Source organism: Anthonomus grandis, chromosome 11 (genome assembly GCF_022605725.1).
Source record: "Anthonomus grandis grandis chromosome 11, icAntGran1.3, whole genome shotgun sequence".
NCBI classification, from domain to species: Eukaryota; Metazoa; Arthropoda; class Insecta; order Coleoptera; family Curculionidae; genus Anthonomus; species Anthonomus grandis.
In genome coordinates this window covers 8,064,372-8,084,127 of record NC_065556.1, presented here as the reverse complement: position 1 = coordinate 8,084,127, position 19,756 = coordinate 8,064,372, and the positions used below count along the sequence as shown (strand labels likewise).

Here is a 19,756-nt window from a genome sequence, read left to right as displayed (position 1 = left end):
CTAGTGGATATAATACGTACCTATGGAGAATGCCAATAAAATTTAGCCGCACCATGTTGTATACGGAAAGGTTTCCTTAAGAAATCATCCAGCCCTACGTATATTTGTAGATATATATATATATATATATATATATATATATATATATATATATATATATATATATATATATATATATTATATTTTATCTTTGTGTATTCCTTCCTCTATTTTTCTTTTAATTTTATTGTTATCTTTTTTTTATATAACTTTCTTTGAAATACCATGTTTAGATAAGGTTTAAAATATTACTATAGATGTTACCTCAGATCTAAGAACACAAGCTTAGCGTATATTTATATTTGTTTTTTTTTGTTTATGTAGTACATTTTCAAAAAAATATTAATTAATTATTAATAAATGTATATATATATATATATATATATATATATATATATATATATATATAAATATATAGAAAATATTTACTATACCGAGTGTAAACTATTGTATTTTATCTTTGTGTATTCCTTCCTCTATTTTTCTTTTCGTTTTATTTTAATTTTTTTTATATAACTTTCTTTGAAATACCATGTTTAGATAAGGTTTAAAATATTACTATAGATGTTACTTAGTTGGTTTTTCTCAGATTTATAGTTTAAAGAGTTTTTTGTATTGATTATGTAGTATATTTCCAAAAAAAGGCAGCTTTTTTTAACGCAATAAAATAATCAAAAAGCCGCTTTTTTTGAAAAAAAAATTATATTAATTTATTATTAATAAATATATATATATATATATATATAAAAAAATTAAAATAAAACGAAAAGAAAAATAGAGGAAGGAATACACAAAGATAAAATACAATAGTTTACACTCGGTATAGTAAATATTTTCTATTGGTTTTCTATTTTCTATTGGTAACGAAATCACTATAATTATAATTCTAGTCATGTTTTTTATTACTGGTCGCATTGCTCAGTATATAAGAATAATTATAATATAATAATTTTTTTTTGTTTACGTTTGTTTATGTGTGAGATATTAAACTGACTCTGTGTTGTAAGTTATACTTATTGTTCTTTTGTTTGCAGTTTAATAGGCATGTAAAGTAATTCTTTATTCGCCATTTCATCATTTTGTTGTATTCAATTCTTTTATATATTAACATACTTTGTTACTCTCTTATAGTTTCTCCTGAAGAAGTCACTAAAATATAGGACGAAATATTTAGAACAAACAAATGAGTGTTATTAGTATATTGTTATTAGTTTATATATCATAAATTATAATATTATTATATATATATATATATATATATATATATCTGTATACTACAAATGATTATCAAAAGTATCTTAAAATAAAGGCCTTTTCTTAAACTGTGGACAAAATTCTTAGAAATATCATTATATTTTCGCGTTTTGCTTCCAGACGTTTTGCGCGATCCTTTAAATATTTTATAATAATTTAAATTTAATTTTTGATTAAATGGATATTTCATTTATATTGATGAAAAAAAAATTAGCTTTAGTATTTATATCTATTAAAAATGAAAAGCTCGTAAAGATTGGCAATTTTTCTAAATTTTGGAGCTTTAAAATTAAGGAAAATTTATTTTACACTTATTATTTTTATTTATACATATTGTTTTTAATCGTGCTACTTTTTCCTTTATACATATTTATCTCGCTAAATGTCCTAACGGTATTAGCATTTTTAAAGAGCAAATCGTTTTGTAGTACAAATGAAATATTTTTCTCGTTACCCTCTTTATTTCGTCTTTACTTCGTAACTTCTTTTAATCATTATACATACATACTCCATTGCTTCCTGTGATGGTTGTTTTGCTATTCTATGCATTCTATATACAGAGTATTATTTATTAAGCGTCTAATATTACACAGGGTGATTTTTCAAGTATTTTTAAGGTACAAACTTTCTATACATGTGTGGTTTGAAACGATTTGGTTAAGATACAGGGTGTCAAGGATTGTTTTTTTTGTGCCTAATTCTCTAAATAATGCCGATTTCTGAAGGGAAATTGGTACCTGGAGGTTTTTTTGGTCAACATTTTTACGCAAAAGAGGTACTTCATTAGATGTAGCTAGGAGCAACCATTTTTGAAATATTTCCTTTTAAAATCATCGGTGCATGTGTTTTAAAAAAGTGAAACAACTCTAATAAGGAAAAAGATTAAATAGGCTAGTCAATGCGTTTTGCTTGTATTGTTAATACAATTTTGACGTACAGTTGAGTAGTAGGTACTCAATAAGTGAATCATTGTATATTCTTTTAAATGATAAATTTTACGAATGCTGAGTATGCTGACATAAATTTTACATCCGGACTTGCTAATGGGAATGCATATGAAACTAGACGTTTGCATCAGGAGCGTTATCCGAATCACATAGTTCCAACTTTAAAAAACTTTTTCAAGAATTCACGTTCGGTTAAGAGAAACAGGCACATTTGAGAAAGTTAGTCACCTGTCGGATGCAGCTCGAATAGTAAGAACGCCAGATATCGAAGAGGCAGTCCTTAATCTGATAGAAAAACATCCGCAAATTAGCAACAAGATAGTAACGTTTACGTTAAATATTTCTCATTTCTGGTATGGAAAATTTTAGTTGACCATTGGTTATATTCCTACCATGTTAAAAGAGTTCAGGTCCGGCTGCCACATGATTTCCCGTACGTATAAACTTCTGCCATTGCTTTCTCCCCTGCCTTATTCAAAATCCTTTGTTTGAAAATCTAATCCTGTTATATAACCGACTAACCAAATTTCTCATGTAACACTATATGTAATTTTTATACCAATCATATGTGGTCAAATGAAAAATCACATGCAATACAGGAATCAGATTGTCAAGAACAGTTTTCCCTAAATGTGTGCAGAAATCCTGGGAGGTTTTTTAATACTGATTTTACAGATACTTATTAAATAACACCCTGTATATAGAATGCATAGAATAGCAAAACAGCATCACAGGCAGCAATGGAGTATATATGTATAATTTTCTGTAGATTCACACCTTACACAGTTGTTAAGATGTTAAGAAACTTGATATTAAGATAAAAGTATACGTGTTTGTACTTTGCATTTTTTGTCGGGTCTCCAAATTAACGACAGTAATACTTCTAACTTAAGTCCAAAAAAGCACTTAGTTATACCAACAGACAAAAAGATTTTTAATTATAGTGTTGCCGCTCTTAAGGCAATCTTTTTTATATATTTCTCTTAAAGCAAGATAATTGATCGAGATATACTATAAAACAGTGTAAGCCTAACATTTTAAGTTAAGTAATGGTATATTGGTCTCATTTAGAGAGAATAATAAATAAGTAAATCTTTAAATTAATAAATGTAAAATCAATTTTTACCAATTTGAAAATAAATAAATTTGTCAATCTTTATGTGATTCTTAATTTTTAATAGATATAAGTGCTAATTTTGATATTTTTTTTCATCAATATAATTTCTTAAATACCCATTTAACCAAAAATTGCATTTAAATGAATAAAAAATGTTTGAAACATTTTCTAAAGAAGAACGTTTGAGATGATATTGTGGAGGCAAAGTCCTAACATTTAAAGCTTATGACTTGATTTACACCATATAATATTTTTAGGGAGAAAAGGATAGCGCAAAACTTCTGGAAGCAAAACGCGGAAATAAAATGACACTTCTAAGAAATTTGTTAACAGTTCAAGAAGCGCATTGATTTTGAGACACTTTTAATAATGATTTATCGTCTACAAAAAAAATATGTTTATTATTAATATTTCTTTATTTTCAAAATCAAGAGTAATGCCCCATTGCTAATTTTGTAAATAACGCTACTACCGTATCCTCTCACGGCTTCTGGAAAAACTAAAATGCATTTGACGTCTACATAGAGACGAAAATACCTAACGTCTTATATTGTGCTTTCATTTCAAAATGAACCGCCCTTAATAACTTCTTAAAAAAAGTCAATATAGATATACATATTGACGATTAATTTCATATTTGATAAAGTTCTGTCAATGACCTCCTCATCTCCAGCTAACCTCACTTTGATATATCAAATAGGAACCCCCATCGTATGGCACATTACTGTAAGCAGCATTAAAATGTCTATTCAACAGTGCCAAAAAAAATTAAATCAATTGACGTATGAACGAATAGTGACCAAAAATGTCTGGAAATAATGGATATTTCATCGAATTCGAACTTTTGTATTTTAAATGGATAGCCTAAGTGTGATACATCATTTTGAAGGGCATACAATTTGCTATCTAACCAAACCGAAAAAAAAAACGAAATCGGTAGCGAATTTGTAAGCAAAAATGTGTGGTAATAAAGACATTTTGTGAACTTATTTTGGTAGATTAAGAAGTGCAATACTTCATCCAAAAATAAGAAAAAAGGAAAACAACAATAGCATCACGGCTGTCACAGTCACTCCAAAGGTAGCTCTCCAATAGTCTTTAGGGGTTATCCAGTAGGCTTTAGAGTTTTTCCAGAATTGTTAAAACCCATGTGCGGCTTTATATGTTATGTTGGATACCGATAAACTACCTAACTTATCAGAAAACTGGTATGTGAAGTCGTAGGTGTTGAGCGGAGTTGGTTATTCTCTCAAATAATCTTAACCAAAAAGTTACCCAAGGTATTATATTTGATTTTGTGTAAATAACATTATCTAGTAAGTAAAGAATAATGCATGGTTGGAGGCCTAACGCAACAGGTACCTTTACATATAATATTTACAATTCAATTGATGTATTTGGGATTTTATTAAACGCGACAACCGTTCACCTCAAGAGTAATTTCAGTTTGAAATTTGCATTTGTCCAGATTCTGATGCATATATTCTATAAAAAATATATTTCGCATTCTCTTGTCAACTCTCCTTTCTATTTCCCCACAGTTATCTATTCTTATCTTATCTTACAAATTAATCACACTTAAGATCAAGTAACTTAAAAATAGTAAAAGTATATACTATCATGATGTCTATACACAAATTGTCAATAGTGTAAAAAATCAAAATTAATTCCCCTTAATAATTTAATTACTTGCTGTATCAGTTACGGAGTTTTATTTGCGAATGATACCACTAATACTATTCGATTCCCTCTAATAGATAGTCCAAATGTTAATATAAATTAGGGTACTTATATTAAAAATACAATATTAAAAGATGGTGCCAGTCAAATTATATAAGCCTGTTCTGATATAAAGTCATTCTGCTCATGCATTACATATCTTTGCTTTCTAATGTAGATGTATGAGTTTTAGCAGATTTTGTATATCAAATATTAAAATCAACATATTAGACTAGACTAATAAATCTATAATAATATCTTACCTGACGTCACAGACTCTTAAGGGTACGAAAATGTGCTGAATATTATTTTATTTACCAGTACTATACTTTTTTTAATATACTTCCATATCTTATAATAAATATAAATTAAAAATATTTTACTCAAACACTGACACAATATATTCAGATTACCTCATCAAATTTCATTTAATCTCTACCATATTAGAGATTTGAGTAAAAAATGCTTTGCTCAAACATTAAAACATTTGTCTCGCAGTTTTAATCTCATCAAGAGCAGGCAAATAGAAAAGTATCTAACGGTGTTATAGTTTACCTTACTGTCTAATACTGACATTGCACTGGTATAGAGCCCGACATAATATTTATAATTTCTTATTATCAATTATCTTCTTACTATCTTATTGTGTTATGTGTAACAAGTAAGGCCACATGTGTAATTAATTATTAAATTAATTTATTTTCTTACCTGCAAAAGCACTTGCTATAGCAGCTGCTAAAAAGGATAAGCATACAGCGGGACCAGCTACTGTTTTGGCTACAGAGCCTGCTAAAATGTATACTCCAAGCCCTAAAATTAGAAACTAATAAATTAAGATTTTTTATTAAAGCATTATTTCAAAACGGACCTAAAGTTGCTCCCACGCCAAGAGCTGTGAGATCTAGTAAGTTGAGGCACCTTGCCATACCACTCTTTCCATCAAGGATGTCAGTTTTTTTCCTGGTTAAAACATTTAATATTCTCGCGGACATCTGTAATTTAAAGGACGGTTATTAATGGAAGTTTTTGTATAAAACTGTCAGTTACCTATTTTGTTGGGTAGTACGTCACTATTTAAATAAAAATCAATTTAGAAAATACTATATCATACGCTAAATTATTGAAAAAATATTAATAAGAAATAAAATTATGTGAGATATTAAAAATAAGAAACGAGCTCTGAGATTGACAAAATCTTAGCTGCTGGGTATATAAAAAACCTTTTATACCTTAAGGAATATGAAATGAAGTATTGAATTTAAAAATAAATATAGTATCTATTATAGTTAATAAAATTTAAAGGTGTTATAATTTTTCTTCTTTTAAAAAATCTTAATTATTCTATAAAGAAGGGCGTCATATAGGGCGTATTATAGGCGTCAGAAAAACTATTCTGACTTTTTTTTTAAGAAAAAGAAACCGGCTAATAGAAACAAGATATGCTGAAAATTAAGTTATTTGTTTAATATAAAAACTGGCGATGTTACATATTTTTTTGTCCTAAATAAACATAACAATTTTTTTTCACAAAAATTTGTAAAATGTTCAATTCATTCTATTTTTGCAGTTTATTTTATAACGTAATATCTTCCTAGGTAAAAATGCCTTACCTTGTTTGTACTGAAAGTTTTTTTATAAAAATAAAAATAAAAAGTCAAAATTTACAAATTAAGATAGGTTTTGTCTTCTTTGACGGTTAAGTTTTGTGGTCCATAATCCTCCTGACGTTATTCCTCTATTCCAAAAAATCATCCAAAGTTTGTTCAAAATCTGTATCACTTTCCGAAGTGATACAGATTTTAAGCTTTGTGGTATGGAGCGTTATTGATTACAACCACAGTTCTTGGTTTTAAATTTGGAAGCAGATTCTCTGTGACCCAATTTTTATAATTTTTGTAGGTCCTGTTATGATGATAGTCGCCACTTGTAGTGATGATTCCAACTTATATATGAGTTAAGTTTTCAAAGTTATTTGTTTATTGTTATCTATTATTATTATGTTAGTACATTGATATTTCTTCTTTCAAATACAGTTAAATTTGTGCAGTTACTTAATTCGAATAAAAAGAGGTTTAAAATTTCAGTTTGGATACAAAGGAACATCGAATAACTGCTTAAAGGAGAAGAGGAGAGAGCGAGAAAGAACTATGAATTGTTCTAAAGGTGTCGAAAAAAGTTGAAGTTTGCTGTAATCGTATATTTAACATATTAAACTTAAAGAAAAAATCACAGTTTTTCTAATCTTAACACGAATAAACATCAAGATAAGAAATTAGGCCATAGGCTGAAACTTACTACAATAATAAAAATAAACCATCGCAAACACGTAATGCTATGATATGCCATACAGAGCAGCCACCGGACACCAATGGATATTTTGTGAATTGTAATATAAATGGATACAATATTTAGGGACTTATCGACCCAGGATGTAAAGTTGTTATTATACGTCAAAGTGATGCCAAAAACGTTGGAATCACTTGGGAACAAAGTGCTGTAAGTCTTAACAGATATGAAGGGCCCTTAACGAAAGCCGCGGGAACGTCTTAGGTAAAACTAACGGTGGACCTATTTGAAGCTGAGGGTTTCATTTTTCTAGTAATAGATCACCTACAAACAATACCTTTGTTAAATGGGAAATTTGTGCTTGATAAAACAGAGGCTGTTACTATCATGCGAAATGGAACTGTATGGCTCAGAAATGGCTCAGTTACTTGAAGTAGACGACTTACCGCCAAAAAAATATGCTTAACGGCAAAGGAAAATGTAGAAATACCACAGAACCATGTTGGTGTTACTTATTGTGGGTACAGTGACTTTATCGGAGATATATTTGTAGATCTCCGCCAGTGGTATGGACCAAATAAGGAGTGAGTAGCTCCAAGCTGCGTGACTTCCTCTTCTAATGCTAAGCTTCTGTTACTCTGTCACAAAATCCTATAGTTGTGAAGCAAGGTTAGATGGTGGCACGTTGTATTCCAAGTATTCAAGACAACATATAAGTAAGCGTCAATAAAGTAAATAGTACTTGTTTGTCAAGATTTTCTTTACATGATATTAAGAGTCAAGTATCTGAAAACGTATCAGGTAATAAGCGTTTATTAGTAATTAATAAATTTAGATACTGTTTTGCGCTAAGTAATAATATGCTAAAAAAGATTAAGAATTCCAGTCACTATAACCTTTGGATGATAAACCTGTGACGTATAGGCCTTATCAGCTTTCCTTTAATGGAAGAGAATTATTAAGTAAGAAAAGTATACAAGAGCCCGATTCGCCGTATGCCAGTCCAACAGTCTTAGTAAAGAAGAAAAATGCCCAGACAAGAATATGTGTCGATTATCGTGCTTTAAATGCTAAGACAATTCGTGATTGTTACCCACTTCTAAGACTTGACGAACATTAGGCTAAAAAAAATAAAGTATTTTACTATACTTGAGATGGCTAGTGTATATTATTATCATTAAATAAAAATGGCAGATAAATCTAGGCAGAAGACGGCTTTTGTGACACCTAACGTTTAATATGAAAACCTGAGATGCCGTTTGATTTAATAAATGCACCTGCTGTTTTTAAAAGAAATATCAACCAAATACTAGCCTCAATGAGGTTTAATTAGGTGTTCGTAACGTGGGAGTTACACTCCACCTAGATAAGTTCTATTTCTTTCAGACCACTATTGACTATCTTGGCTATGAAATTAGTGCTGAGCATATACGGCCCAACACCACGAAAATAAATGCAGTTAAAGAGTTTTCTGTGCTAAAGAATGTACACTAAAAACGTAAACTTATAGGCTTATGTATGGCTATTTCAAAAAGTATGTTAACGGCTTTCCTCAAATAACATGACCACTAATGAAAGACGCTTCTTTTGCATAAGAAGCAGATCAAAAGGGGGCGTTTAGCAAATTAAAAGATATTCTGATCAAAATACCTTTTCTGGTTGTTAACCCTAAACTTGAGACAGAGGTACACACGGATGCCTCAAAGCTTGGGCTAGGGGGTATATTCGAAGCCACCGTAATATAGAAAGCCAGAAACATCATCCTACTCTCCAGCAGCTACGTCACGTCGAACGTCTATTGCCCGAACGACTTGACTTCCTCGCCCGGCCCGGCATTAGGTATGCGCTCGGTAGGAAGGCATTAGGAAGTATTAATAATAACTTTTAACATCTTTAAATCTCTAATATCGGACAGATATGAAGAAAAGAAAATTATTTAAAATGCTCATCTCAGAGAGCCGTCCTCACCAAGCTTACTGTTGAAATTATTTTCGACAATTCAGATATCAATCCTGAAATAACATGTGACTGAAATTTCCAGTTCATAAAATTAATTTATTAAATTTTTTATTCTGTTTTTATCGAGTTCTTTTATCTAGCTATTTGAGTTTTATTTCTGTTGGTGTTTTATTAAATTTATGTTAAACCAACTTTCATATTATTATATTTATTATTTCATTATAATTATATTTATTTTTTTTTAAAGTTTTGTATTTATGTTTTAATTTATTATAAATATATATTTCGGGAGGTTTCTTTGTTAAAGAATGTTATATTTCTTTATGATATTTTTGTTTTAATAAAAAAATATGATTTTATGTATTTTGTACTACTACCAGCACACTATCAATTTTAAACAATTATTTAGTATTTTATTAAAATTGTTTTAAACAATCTTACATTATATTATATTTATTATTTTCCTAAGAGTTTTGTATTTATGTTTCAATTTATTCTATTCTATATATGTGCATACATATAGTATACTTTGGTAGCTATTAAAAACTTGTATGGGTTATTTGTCTTATATTTATAGCTTGTTGAAGTATTTTAGATTTTTTTATGTTGTTTTGTTTTAATTAATATATATAAATATATATATGTTTCAGTAGTTATTAAAAACTATTGTATCATATAGACCTTATTTGTCTTATATTTATAACTCATTAAAGAATTTGTTGATTTTTATATCATTTTTGTTTTATTAAAGAATATGTTTTTATTATTTGTACTTCTTTCTACTAACACACTATTAATTTTATTAAACAATATTATCATTTAAACGATACACAATAATAATATTATGATTTTAACAGCGGTAGTATTGAATAAATACGGCTATAACATACGAACGACACGGGATACTCAGACGTTCGACGTGACGTCACGACTCTAGGGTTCTGGCTTTCTATATTACGGTGGCTTCGGTATATTACTCCAGAAGCAAGAAGATGGAAGACTAATACCCGTTTTATATTATAGTCGTTAGATTTCTAAAGAGGATCAAAAGTGCCATTCTTATGAATTGAAGATCTTGGCTATTATTAAGAGTCTACAATAGTTTCGGATATGATTGATCGGATTAAAATTTACCGTAGTTGTTTATCATAGTGCCGGCAGTGAGCGAACATGACTTGATTCCCAGAATAGCCATATGGTGGTTAACTGCACAAGAATTCAACTTTTCTGTAGAGCATCGTGCAGGCTCATGAATGGGGCATGTGGATGTATTGAGTTGAAGTCCTGTCAGCGAACCTAATGAGCTTAAAGAAAAATGGCCAAGGACATTTTGGAGTTGATAAAACTATAAAGTTAATAAGTATCAAATATTCCAGAATGAAAAAGTACAACGCTAATAAGTGTATCGCTACATTTTATCATGTTTCGAATGCGCTTATAATAAAGTAACAGCTGGCAAGAAGAAAGGATTCTCCATCCAATTGAAAAGATTTCATTACCAATGGATACTATGCATATCGACCACCTTGCACCTTTTGTTAAAAGCACAAAAGGTAACTCATACCTTATAGCGTTAGTCGATGCTTTCATGAAGTTTGTGTGGGTCAAAGCAGTAATAGTACGAAAACTAAGCCTCTGATTACCTTTTTGGAACATTTGGATTACCAAAGCGGGATCATGTGCGATGGGGGAATTAGCTTTACTAGTGAGGCATTAAATAGGATTACCAAGGACCTAGCCATATGAGTCGTATACAATGCAATGGCTACCCCAAGGCCAAATGGGCAAGTGGGACGTTTCCATAGACCTTTATTAAAATCAATTTCAACGAGTCATAAAGAGGAATGAAAATGAGACCAGTCGCTGCATTCTGTGTTTGCTATTAATTCTGTAGCCAATAGTACGACGGAGAAAAGTCCATACCAATTACTTCTTGGTTATATGCCTAAAGGGAAGAACGATTCGTTCCCGAGTGTACCTGTAGCACAGAATGATGGACAATGACATCACTAAAACCAGAAACGATACTGGGTTAAAAGTTCGATAGGCGCAAATGAAACAGATTGTTTTGACGCTAAAAGAAAGCAATGTCGAGAATATTAAGTGGGTGATTTAGTTTTGTTAAGTGGCCAATCACCTGATTTAACATCGCTAGATTTTTTCTTATGGGGATATGTAAAGGGACAAGTTTACACTAAAGAGCTAAGAAATTTAGAGGATTTAAAAAACAAAATTACACGTGAAAATTTCTTCCTAATTCGAAAATACTTTATATACTTTTTTTATATGATTTGACGGTTTATTAATAGATTGACAAACTAAAAAAAAACTAAAAAAATTAACAAACTAAGACTTCAGTTTGTTAATCTATTAATAAACCGTCAAATCATATAAAAAAAGTATATAAAGTATTTTCGAATTAGGAAGAAATTTTGATGATACCACATAGCAGCTGAAAATTTGAAAGATAAGTACACGTGCTTGTAAAGCAAATTCGTAAGAAGCGCCTGTACCACTGAGCTAATAAAAATATACGAACTCTGTGTGCTTTAAAGTGAAAAAAAAACTTATATACAAATGTTCATATACACATATTTACTGCATTAAGGGATAAGAAACGGGAAAGGGGAGGAAAAGGATTAAAGTCGGGATAAATACATATACATATATTATGAATGAAAAAAAATTAATTTATATATATTTATTTTTATTTTTTTACTGGCGAGAGAATAATAATTGTTTAGTTTGTTTTTTAAAGGTAGCATAGGATAAGACAAATGTTGAAATGTTTAATGAGTTAACAGTATTGGCGAGATTATATAAAAAACTTCTTTTAAAGAGTTCTTTTCTGTGTCGAGGAATAGTTAGTAGATGTAAATGTCTAAAGTCGTCGGTGGTGAGTATTTATTTGAAACTGGACTTTACTGTATAAATATGAAGGTGCTTTGAATTTTAAAACTTTGTAACTAAGAGAAGCAAAATGTAATTTTCGATGATTAAACATATTTAACCATCGCATGGTCAATACACGATATCACAATGGTTGAAATTGGATAACACTAAAGAATCACAAATATGGTTTTTTAAGTCTTGACCTAAGACTTTTCTTTGGTTATAGATAAGTTTAAGTGCACTATATGCTTTCATCAGTTATATGCTCATGAAATCGAAGATCAGAAATAATAATATGACCTAAGGATTTCGAGGTATTAGTTATTATGATAGGGGAGTCATTTATTTTGAATTCCTCGCTTATTCTAGATCTGTGGCTTTTATGTCCTCCAAATAAGGTAACTGACGATTTTGTAGAGTTTATTTTTAAATGATGTTTGGAAACTATAATTAGATATTGGAAATCGGTATTAATATTTTGATTTGCAGATGTTATAGTATTAGCGTTAAAGTGAAAATAAAGTTAAAAAGAGTATCGTCGGCGTACAAATGGTAATTACAAAATTTTAAAAAGTGTTGTTTAATTATTGTATTATAATTTTTTTATGTAGAATTAAATGAAAAGTAAAAATTTGGTAAAATATATAGGGCATTCCATTTAAAAAAACTTACTTAACAATGCAAACTTTGTTTTTGCGATACTGTCCATTTACCAATGCTGTTAATAAAATTAGTATTTTCAAACAAACATTTTTTTATCTTAACTTTTTTTTTCACATATATAAGAATATAAAAAATCGCGTGTAAATAGAGTTAAGACTTCCTGTATAATTTATCTACCACCTAACTTAGTAATACACAAAGTGACAAGTAACTAAATAAACTTTTATGAATAATATATACATACATATAGTAAAGCTTTAAAAAGATATATATTCATTTTTTATCGTATCTTGATGGGTGGTTTTGCAATTTGCGATGTTTTTCAAGTCGCTTTTATTTTATTTTTTCGCACATGCATTAATAATTATTTTTCTCAAGGACTATAATTATAAATGTTACTAGATATCATGAACAATAAGCCTGGTAGTTAAATTAGTAAGCTAAATTCGTGTATTATATAGACTATTATCGCATTATTCCTGGATCCAACGATGATTAACGTAAGCGTATTTTTCTTATAAAAAGTCTTTTCAAAAATCACTTGAAATAGATACGTCATTATTTTTCATAATTTTAGGAATTGGGTCACTTAAAAACAGTAAATTAAAATTTATAGTATATGGTTTGTAAGTTCTAAAGGCTCTAACAGGCGGTTCGGCGAGCGTAAGCGGCAGCTAGAATCGGGCAAGCACCTCTTGATGAAGAAACTGATAGAAAGATTCTAACAGTTGAATTCATTTAAGCTATTTTATTGTTGAACATTTAAATAACCTAGTTTTTGATCTAAGGTTTCAAAAAAAAACTAATTTTCAATTTGTCAAATGGCTTAGATTTTGTATATTAAAATATATACAGTTATAGTTATTTGTATCTTACTGATATCAACTAGCATGATTTTGTAAAAAGAAGCTCATCTGCTTTTTTCCTCATAAATATAATAACCCACTTTTTTCCTGGGACAGAAAATCATTTCAATATAAAAGAGCCTTTCAACTATCCGGATCTACTGTAATATACTTTCAAATATGTTGTCCCACGAACTTAATAAATATACGTGGACTGTTAATGCATATGGCCACGATACCCAAAAATGACCACTGCTTGGTGGCCGCCATGTTTATAGTGGTTGTGTCCTTTTGATGTTGGTCACTCTGAACATTTTTAGTGTTGCCAACAAAAACTATATTAAATAACGGTACGTTTTGTATAAGTAATACGAAATATATGCATTCCGATATAGGTTTTGATAAAGGAATAGCTTCATTTCGTAATCAGTGCAAAAATATTTATTTCGAAGATTGAGCACCTATACGCGCTCAAGGTATCTCGAGGCGAAAAGATAAACTATTCAAACAAGTATAAGTCATAAATAATTCCCGTACAAAAATTAAGATAAAAATCACTTTTTGCACACTATAAAACTCGTACCACTCAAGCCCACATATTATCAAGAATAATATGAGTAACCAATATTAAATCAATAATAAATAACTAGTATCTTGATATTTAGAAGAGGGTACCTAATTATCGTCGTACAATTTTGTGCAGTTTTTTTTGTGAAAAGCTTTTTACAAAAACAAGTGTAAGAAATAATCTGTAACCTTCAAGGATTGAAGAACATATTTGCCTCCCTATGAATTATGATTCTCGCAAATTTTTATAATATAATAAGAAATAATAGTGCTTCTTGATATTTCTTAACAGAAAACTATTAATATAATGTTTTTTTTTATAAGGAAACAACACTTATAAATCTTTTATACTTACAGCTTATTATAAGGTCCTATATACGTGCTTCTTTAAAAAACAGAAATTTATATATTATACTATTAACATGGACCTATAAGCCCAAAAAAATCACCTTAAACCAAACCGTGTGATTGTCATTCTAACTGACTAAAAACATTAAACTACCCGTCCAGACAGAGAACAATGATATTAAAATACTCTAAATACCAGGTAATCAAAAATTGCAAGATAAAGGTTGAAAACGATTTGAACGAACCGAACATTAACGAACCATTGTGTGTATTCTCGGGGTTTTTATAGAAAATTTGTTAAGAATTATCTTTTGGAGAGGCACAGGTAGCGAACTGTGATTGCACCAGATTAGGCGTACATTTTAACTCGGCTTTTAGTGTTTCTAGATTGGCTAATAATTATATTAACAAAGGGTATGCCATAGAATCTCGAATGCATTAATGTAATAATTTTATAATAAATATAATATATAATATATAAATATTTACAAAATATAATAAACTTAAAGAAGTAACGAACTAAGAAGGTATTTGTAAGAAAAAACATATTTGTAACAATTTCAACTTATATTAAAACTTAAACAAATATTTTTTTAATTGTTTCATTATTTAGTGGCACAATATTGCCGCTTTACTGGACTTTTCCGGCTTTGACACTTTTCTCACACACAACATTTTAATACAATATTCACACTTCACATTCTAGTTCAAATTACATTTTTTATTGCCCTATTGAGGTTAAAGACCAGTTCTAATAGTTCATTAAGCTTCTATTAGACTTCAGCATTAGCAGTATATTATTAAAATTATTATTTTAGAGCATCTATAAATAGTAAATAAATGATCTTTCGGTTCAGTAGTTACTTCGCTCTAACATGCTGCTTAGCGAATTTAGTGGTAGACAAAACCATAGGAGGCTTAGGCTTTTTCCCTAAAATATACTTTTGTTAATTTTGTACTTTCTGTAGAATACATTAACAGTTAATGTCTCATTACCAGCTACAGAGATTTCCTAGGGCGACATTTATCGCAATAGGCAATTAACCAAACTTGCGCTTATTTTATAGATATATAGGATCAACCGCTAGAATTCAGCTATAATTTAGTATTATCCTATATTCGTTTTACTGCCAAGCGATATCACCGCATTTTTTTATGTGCTTATTTTTGTTATGAGCTATAGCGGTAGTATAGATTTTGGAGACTAGGGAAATATGCCAGGCTGTAGTTTTGAGAAGGTTCTTTTTTTTTCAAATTCAAATACAAAGCCTTACTATGAGCAAAAATAATTTTAATAAAATACAAACATTACAGAGTATAGCACGACATTCTTGAGTACAAAAATGGGAAATGTGAATACATTGAAAATTAAACGACATTTAAATACATAAAAAATAGAACATACTAATTATATAAAAAAGTAGATTAATAGAAAAGTAAATATTAATTCCAGCTAGTTAAATTAAAATATTCATCCAGGGTGTAACAAGCTTTAGAGATCAACATTTTCTTTAAAAGTTAAATATAACATAGACTGTCCTGTTACTTGTATAACAGAACATAAATAAATGCCGATATAAATAAATGCCTTTCTATTGGCTCACAGTGTGGTATGGGCAATCTGAAACTGTAAGTGAGCTTAGTGTCAAAAAAATTATCTCTTATAATTTCGTTTTTATGATTTTTGATTATAAAACTTAAAGTCTGTAAGACATAGTATTAGTTAACATAACATTAGTTAAACTTAAATTTAAGTTTTAGTGAAACTTTTAGCTCACGAATCGTTCTTTTTTGAAGTATAAACAGTGAGTCAAAACTATATTGAGCACATGAGTCCCAAAAACATATGTCATAACTCAGTTGAGACTCTATAAAAGCATGATACGCTTTATTAGCTATATCAAAGTCTAAACTATAAAAATTACTCTAAGAGCATAGAAACTTTAGAAACCAGAAGATATCTTATTGCATATCTTAGTAATATGGTTTTGAAATGTAAGTCATCAATTATTAGACCGAAAAATTTTTTAGAATGGTACCTTAGAATAGGCTTATTGTTAAACTCAGCATTATATACAGTGCTTTCATTTCAAAACGATCCACCCTTAATAACTTTCTTAAAAAAAAAAAGAAAAAAAAACACGTCAAATTAGATATACAGGACGTTTAATTATGCATTTACTGGAGTTCTGTCAATCACCTCCTCATCTCCAACTAACCTCACTTTAATATGTCAAATGGGAACCCCCATCGTGTGATACGTCATAGTAAGGAGCGTAAAATTCTCTATTCAACGGTACCAAAAAAAATTAAATCGGTAAATGTGTAAGCAAATGGTTAGCGAAAATGTCTAGCAATAATGAATATTTTATTTACGCCAAACTTTGGTATTTTAAATGAATACTTTTAGTGTGGTACCTACATCATTTTAAAATTCTTACATTTTTTATAATAGATCATCAAAAAAAAAATACAAGCAATTTAGAAGTTAAAATGTGTGGTAACAAACAGTACATTTAGTTCAAGCAAATTATTTATTTTTTTAAGTAAAGAATGTTTACCATTATTTTCAAGAAAAAAGAGTGTCTTCAAATTTTTTGCAAACATCTTTGCAGTCTTATAACTTTGTATGTGTATTTATTTCACTTATATTTTTTGCGAAACCTACCTTATAGGTACAAAAAAACACTGCAATACCTTACATTTTTAAGGCATTTAAAAAGCAGGTGATTTATTATTGTTAAAACTGTCAGTTTGACACGTGCAATTTTTCAATTTTCATTAAAACAGTGAGTTAATAAAATGGTGTATACGCTAGCCGAAAGAATAGAAATAATTTTCCTTCATGGAGCTCAAGATCGGTGTGCTCGCAGGACCGCAAGAGCATTTAATGAAAGGTATCAAGATAAAAACGTGAGCCATAAATAAGTATTAGAATCGATACGAAAATTTAAAGAGACGGGATCGATTTGCAATAAGAAAAAATATGAAAATAGAGTTGTCGATGAAGCATGCCAAGTTGAAGTACTAGGACAATTTGCTATGGATCCAACTTTGTCTATACCAAAGGCCGCAAAACTAACAAATATTTCCACTGATTCCGCACATAAAGTTTAAAAAAAACGAAGTTCTTTCCTTATAAAATTTATATTCTTCATGAACTCGGAGAAGATTTTTTGATTTTGAAGATTGATTATTTTGATAGGAGAATTCAGTTTTGTGAAGTGATGTGCCAGGGAATTGACGACGATTCCCATTTATTGAAGAACATTTGCTTCACTGACGAATCGACCTTTTTTTTTAAATGGCCTGGTGAACAGACATAACTGTAGATACTGGGATAATGAAAATCCGCATGTTTTTCGGGAAGGCCATATCCAATATCCACAAGGAATTAATGTTTGGGCAGGAATTTATGGGAATGAAATAATCGGGCTATTTTTTTGGAAGAAAATTTGACTGGCGAAATTTATTTAAGCCTTTTAGAAAATGCAATATACCCTTCCATCATCCAATCTATGGAAAATCAAGTAGATCAACATGGTGCTATATTATTGAATGAAAATAATACACATTTTCAGCAGGATGGAGCTCCCGCGCACTATACTTTGGAAGTTCGAGAGTGGCTTGATGAAAATTTTCGAGAAAAGTGGATTGGCAGACGTGGTGCAATCGAATGGCCTGCGCGGTCTCCGGACCTAACCCCACTAGACTTTTTTCTTTGGGGCTACTTAAAAAGCAAAGTTTATAAAACCCCACCTGAGAGTATTGAGAATTTAAAAAATAGAATATTGCAAGAATGCAGAGAAATTAGCGGGCAGACCCTTGCCAATGTTCGTAAGGAACTTGAAAATAGGCTTTTTTATTGTCTTGCTAATAACAGCGCGCATTTTGAACATTTAATAAAATAAATTTGTTAAACTAATTAAATTTGTTTTTCTACCCTACCGATTTACACCTTAATTGCTTCTTGGTCAATCAATTTTATTTTTTTTTACAACCATTGAGAGCATAATGAATGCCCTTTAAAATAATGTATCACACCATGGGGTAGCCATTTGACATACCAAAGTTTGGCGTAAATAAAATATTCATTATTTCTAGACATTTTCGCCAACTATTTGCTTACACATTTACCGATTTCATTTTTTTTGGTACCGTTGAATAGAGAATTTTACGCTCCTTACTATGACGTATCACACGATGGGGGTTCCCATTTGACATATTAAAGTGAGGTTAGCTGGAGGTGGGGAGGTGATAGAACTTCAGTAAATGCATAATTAAACGTCCCCCTGTATATCTAATTTGACGTGTTTTTTTTTTTTTTTTTAAGAAGGTAGTAAGGGTGGATCGTTTTGAAATGAAAGCACTGTATAGAACCGTAGCCGATCAATAGTTCTAGCCTGGACACTTATCCCCGCTTCCATCGATACCTCACAACAGAAGCCGAAATCATGCGAGGCGACGACCGCATCGCGATGGCAAAAATTCCGCGCTGGGGCACATATTTTGCGTTGATTCGAAATAATATTTTACTGCAGTTATTATTGTAGTTTATAGTAAGATTACGCATTTAAAATTTTAAACTACCAAACTATTTTGATACTCGCTTTGAGTTTTAAAAAGAATAAAAATTCGGTATTTAAATTAGGTGGGTAAATTAACAATTTTATTTTTAACTTACATTTTACAATCTTAATTTTATTTAGATTAATGCCTACCTCTTGCTGCATTCCTGTTTAAGTTCAGAAAAAATTAAAATGGATTTTAAATTTTTTTTTGGTTTTTTTGATTATCTTCGGAATCATTCAAATTTTCGATTTTTTAAATAAGCAACAAAAATTTGGCGTAGGTAGGTACTTAGGTCTAATTAGGTAGGTCTAATTTTGTTTTCGGCATTAACATTTTTACGAAAAAGTAATACAGAAATGCAAAAACTTTCCCATAGCAACCAAGATAACCCACAAAAGTGTCAAGAATAAGTTTTTGAAAATTTGGTTTTTTTTCGATAATCTTCAAAACCACATAAAATATAATATATATATTTTTTTATATGGCATATTCTTTTACAAGTTAATAATGTGCAACTTTGGGGTAAATTATCCATTTTCGTATTTTGA

General features: G+C 29.8%; 1 protein-coding gene across 2 annotated transcripts in view; it reads right to left on the bottom strand.

The window, feature by feature from the left end:
• LOC126742584 (high affinity cationic amino acid transporter 1) overlaps positions 1–19,756 on the bottom strand; it is a 101,714-nt gene that overhangs the window by 65,354 nt on the left and 16,604 nt on the right. Inside the window, exons 1-3 of one of the 2 annotated variants that reach the window (XM_050449316.1) lie at positions 14,644–14,888; positions 5,945–6,068; positions 5,785–5,886 (exon numbers count right to left, since the gene is read on the bottom strand). In XM_050449316.1, coding sequence (XP_050305273.1) covers positions 5,785–5,886; positions 5,945–6,068 — 226 coding nt within the window. In that variant the 5' untranslated portion in view covers positions 14,644–14,888. Of the gene's footprint in view, positions 1–5,784; positions 5,887–5,944; positions 6,069–14,643; positions 14,889–19,756 lie in introns of those variants that run through there. The other variant, XM_050449317.1, reaches the window with a different exon arrangement.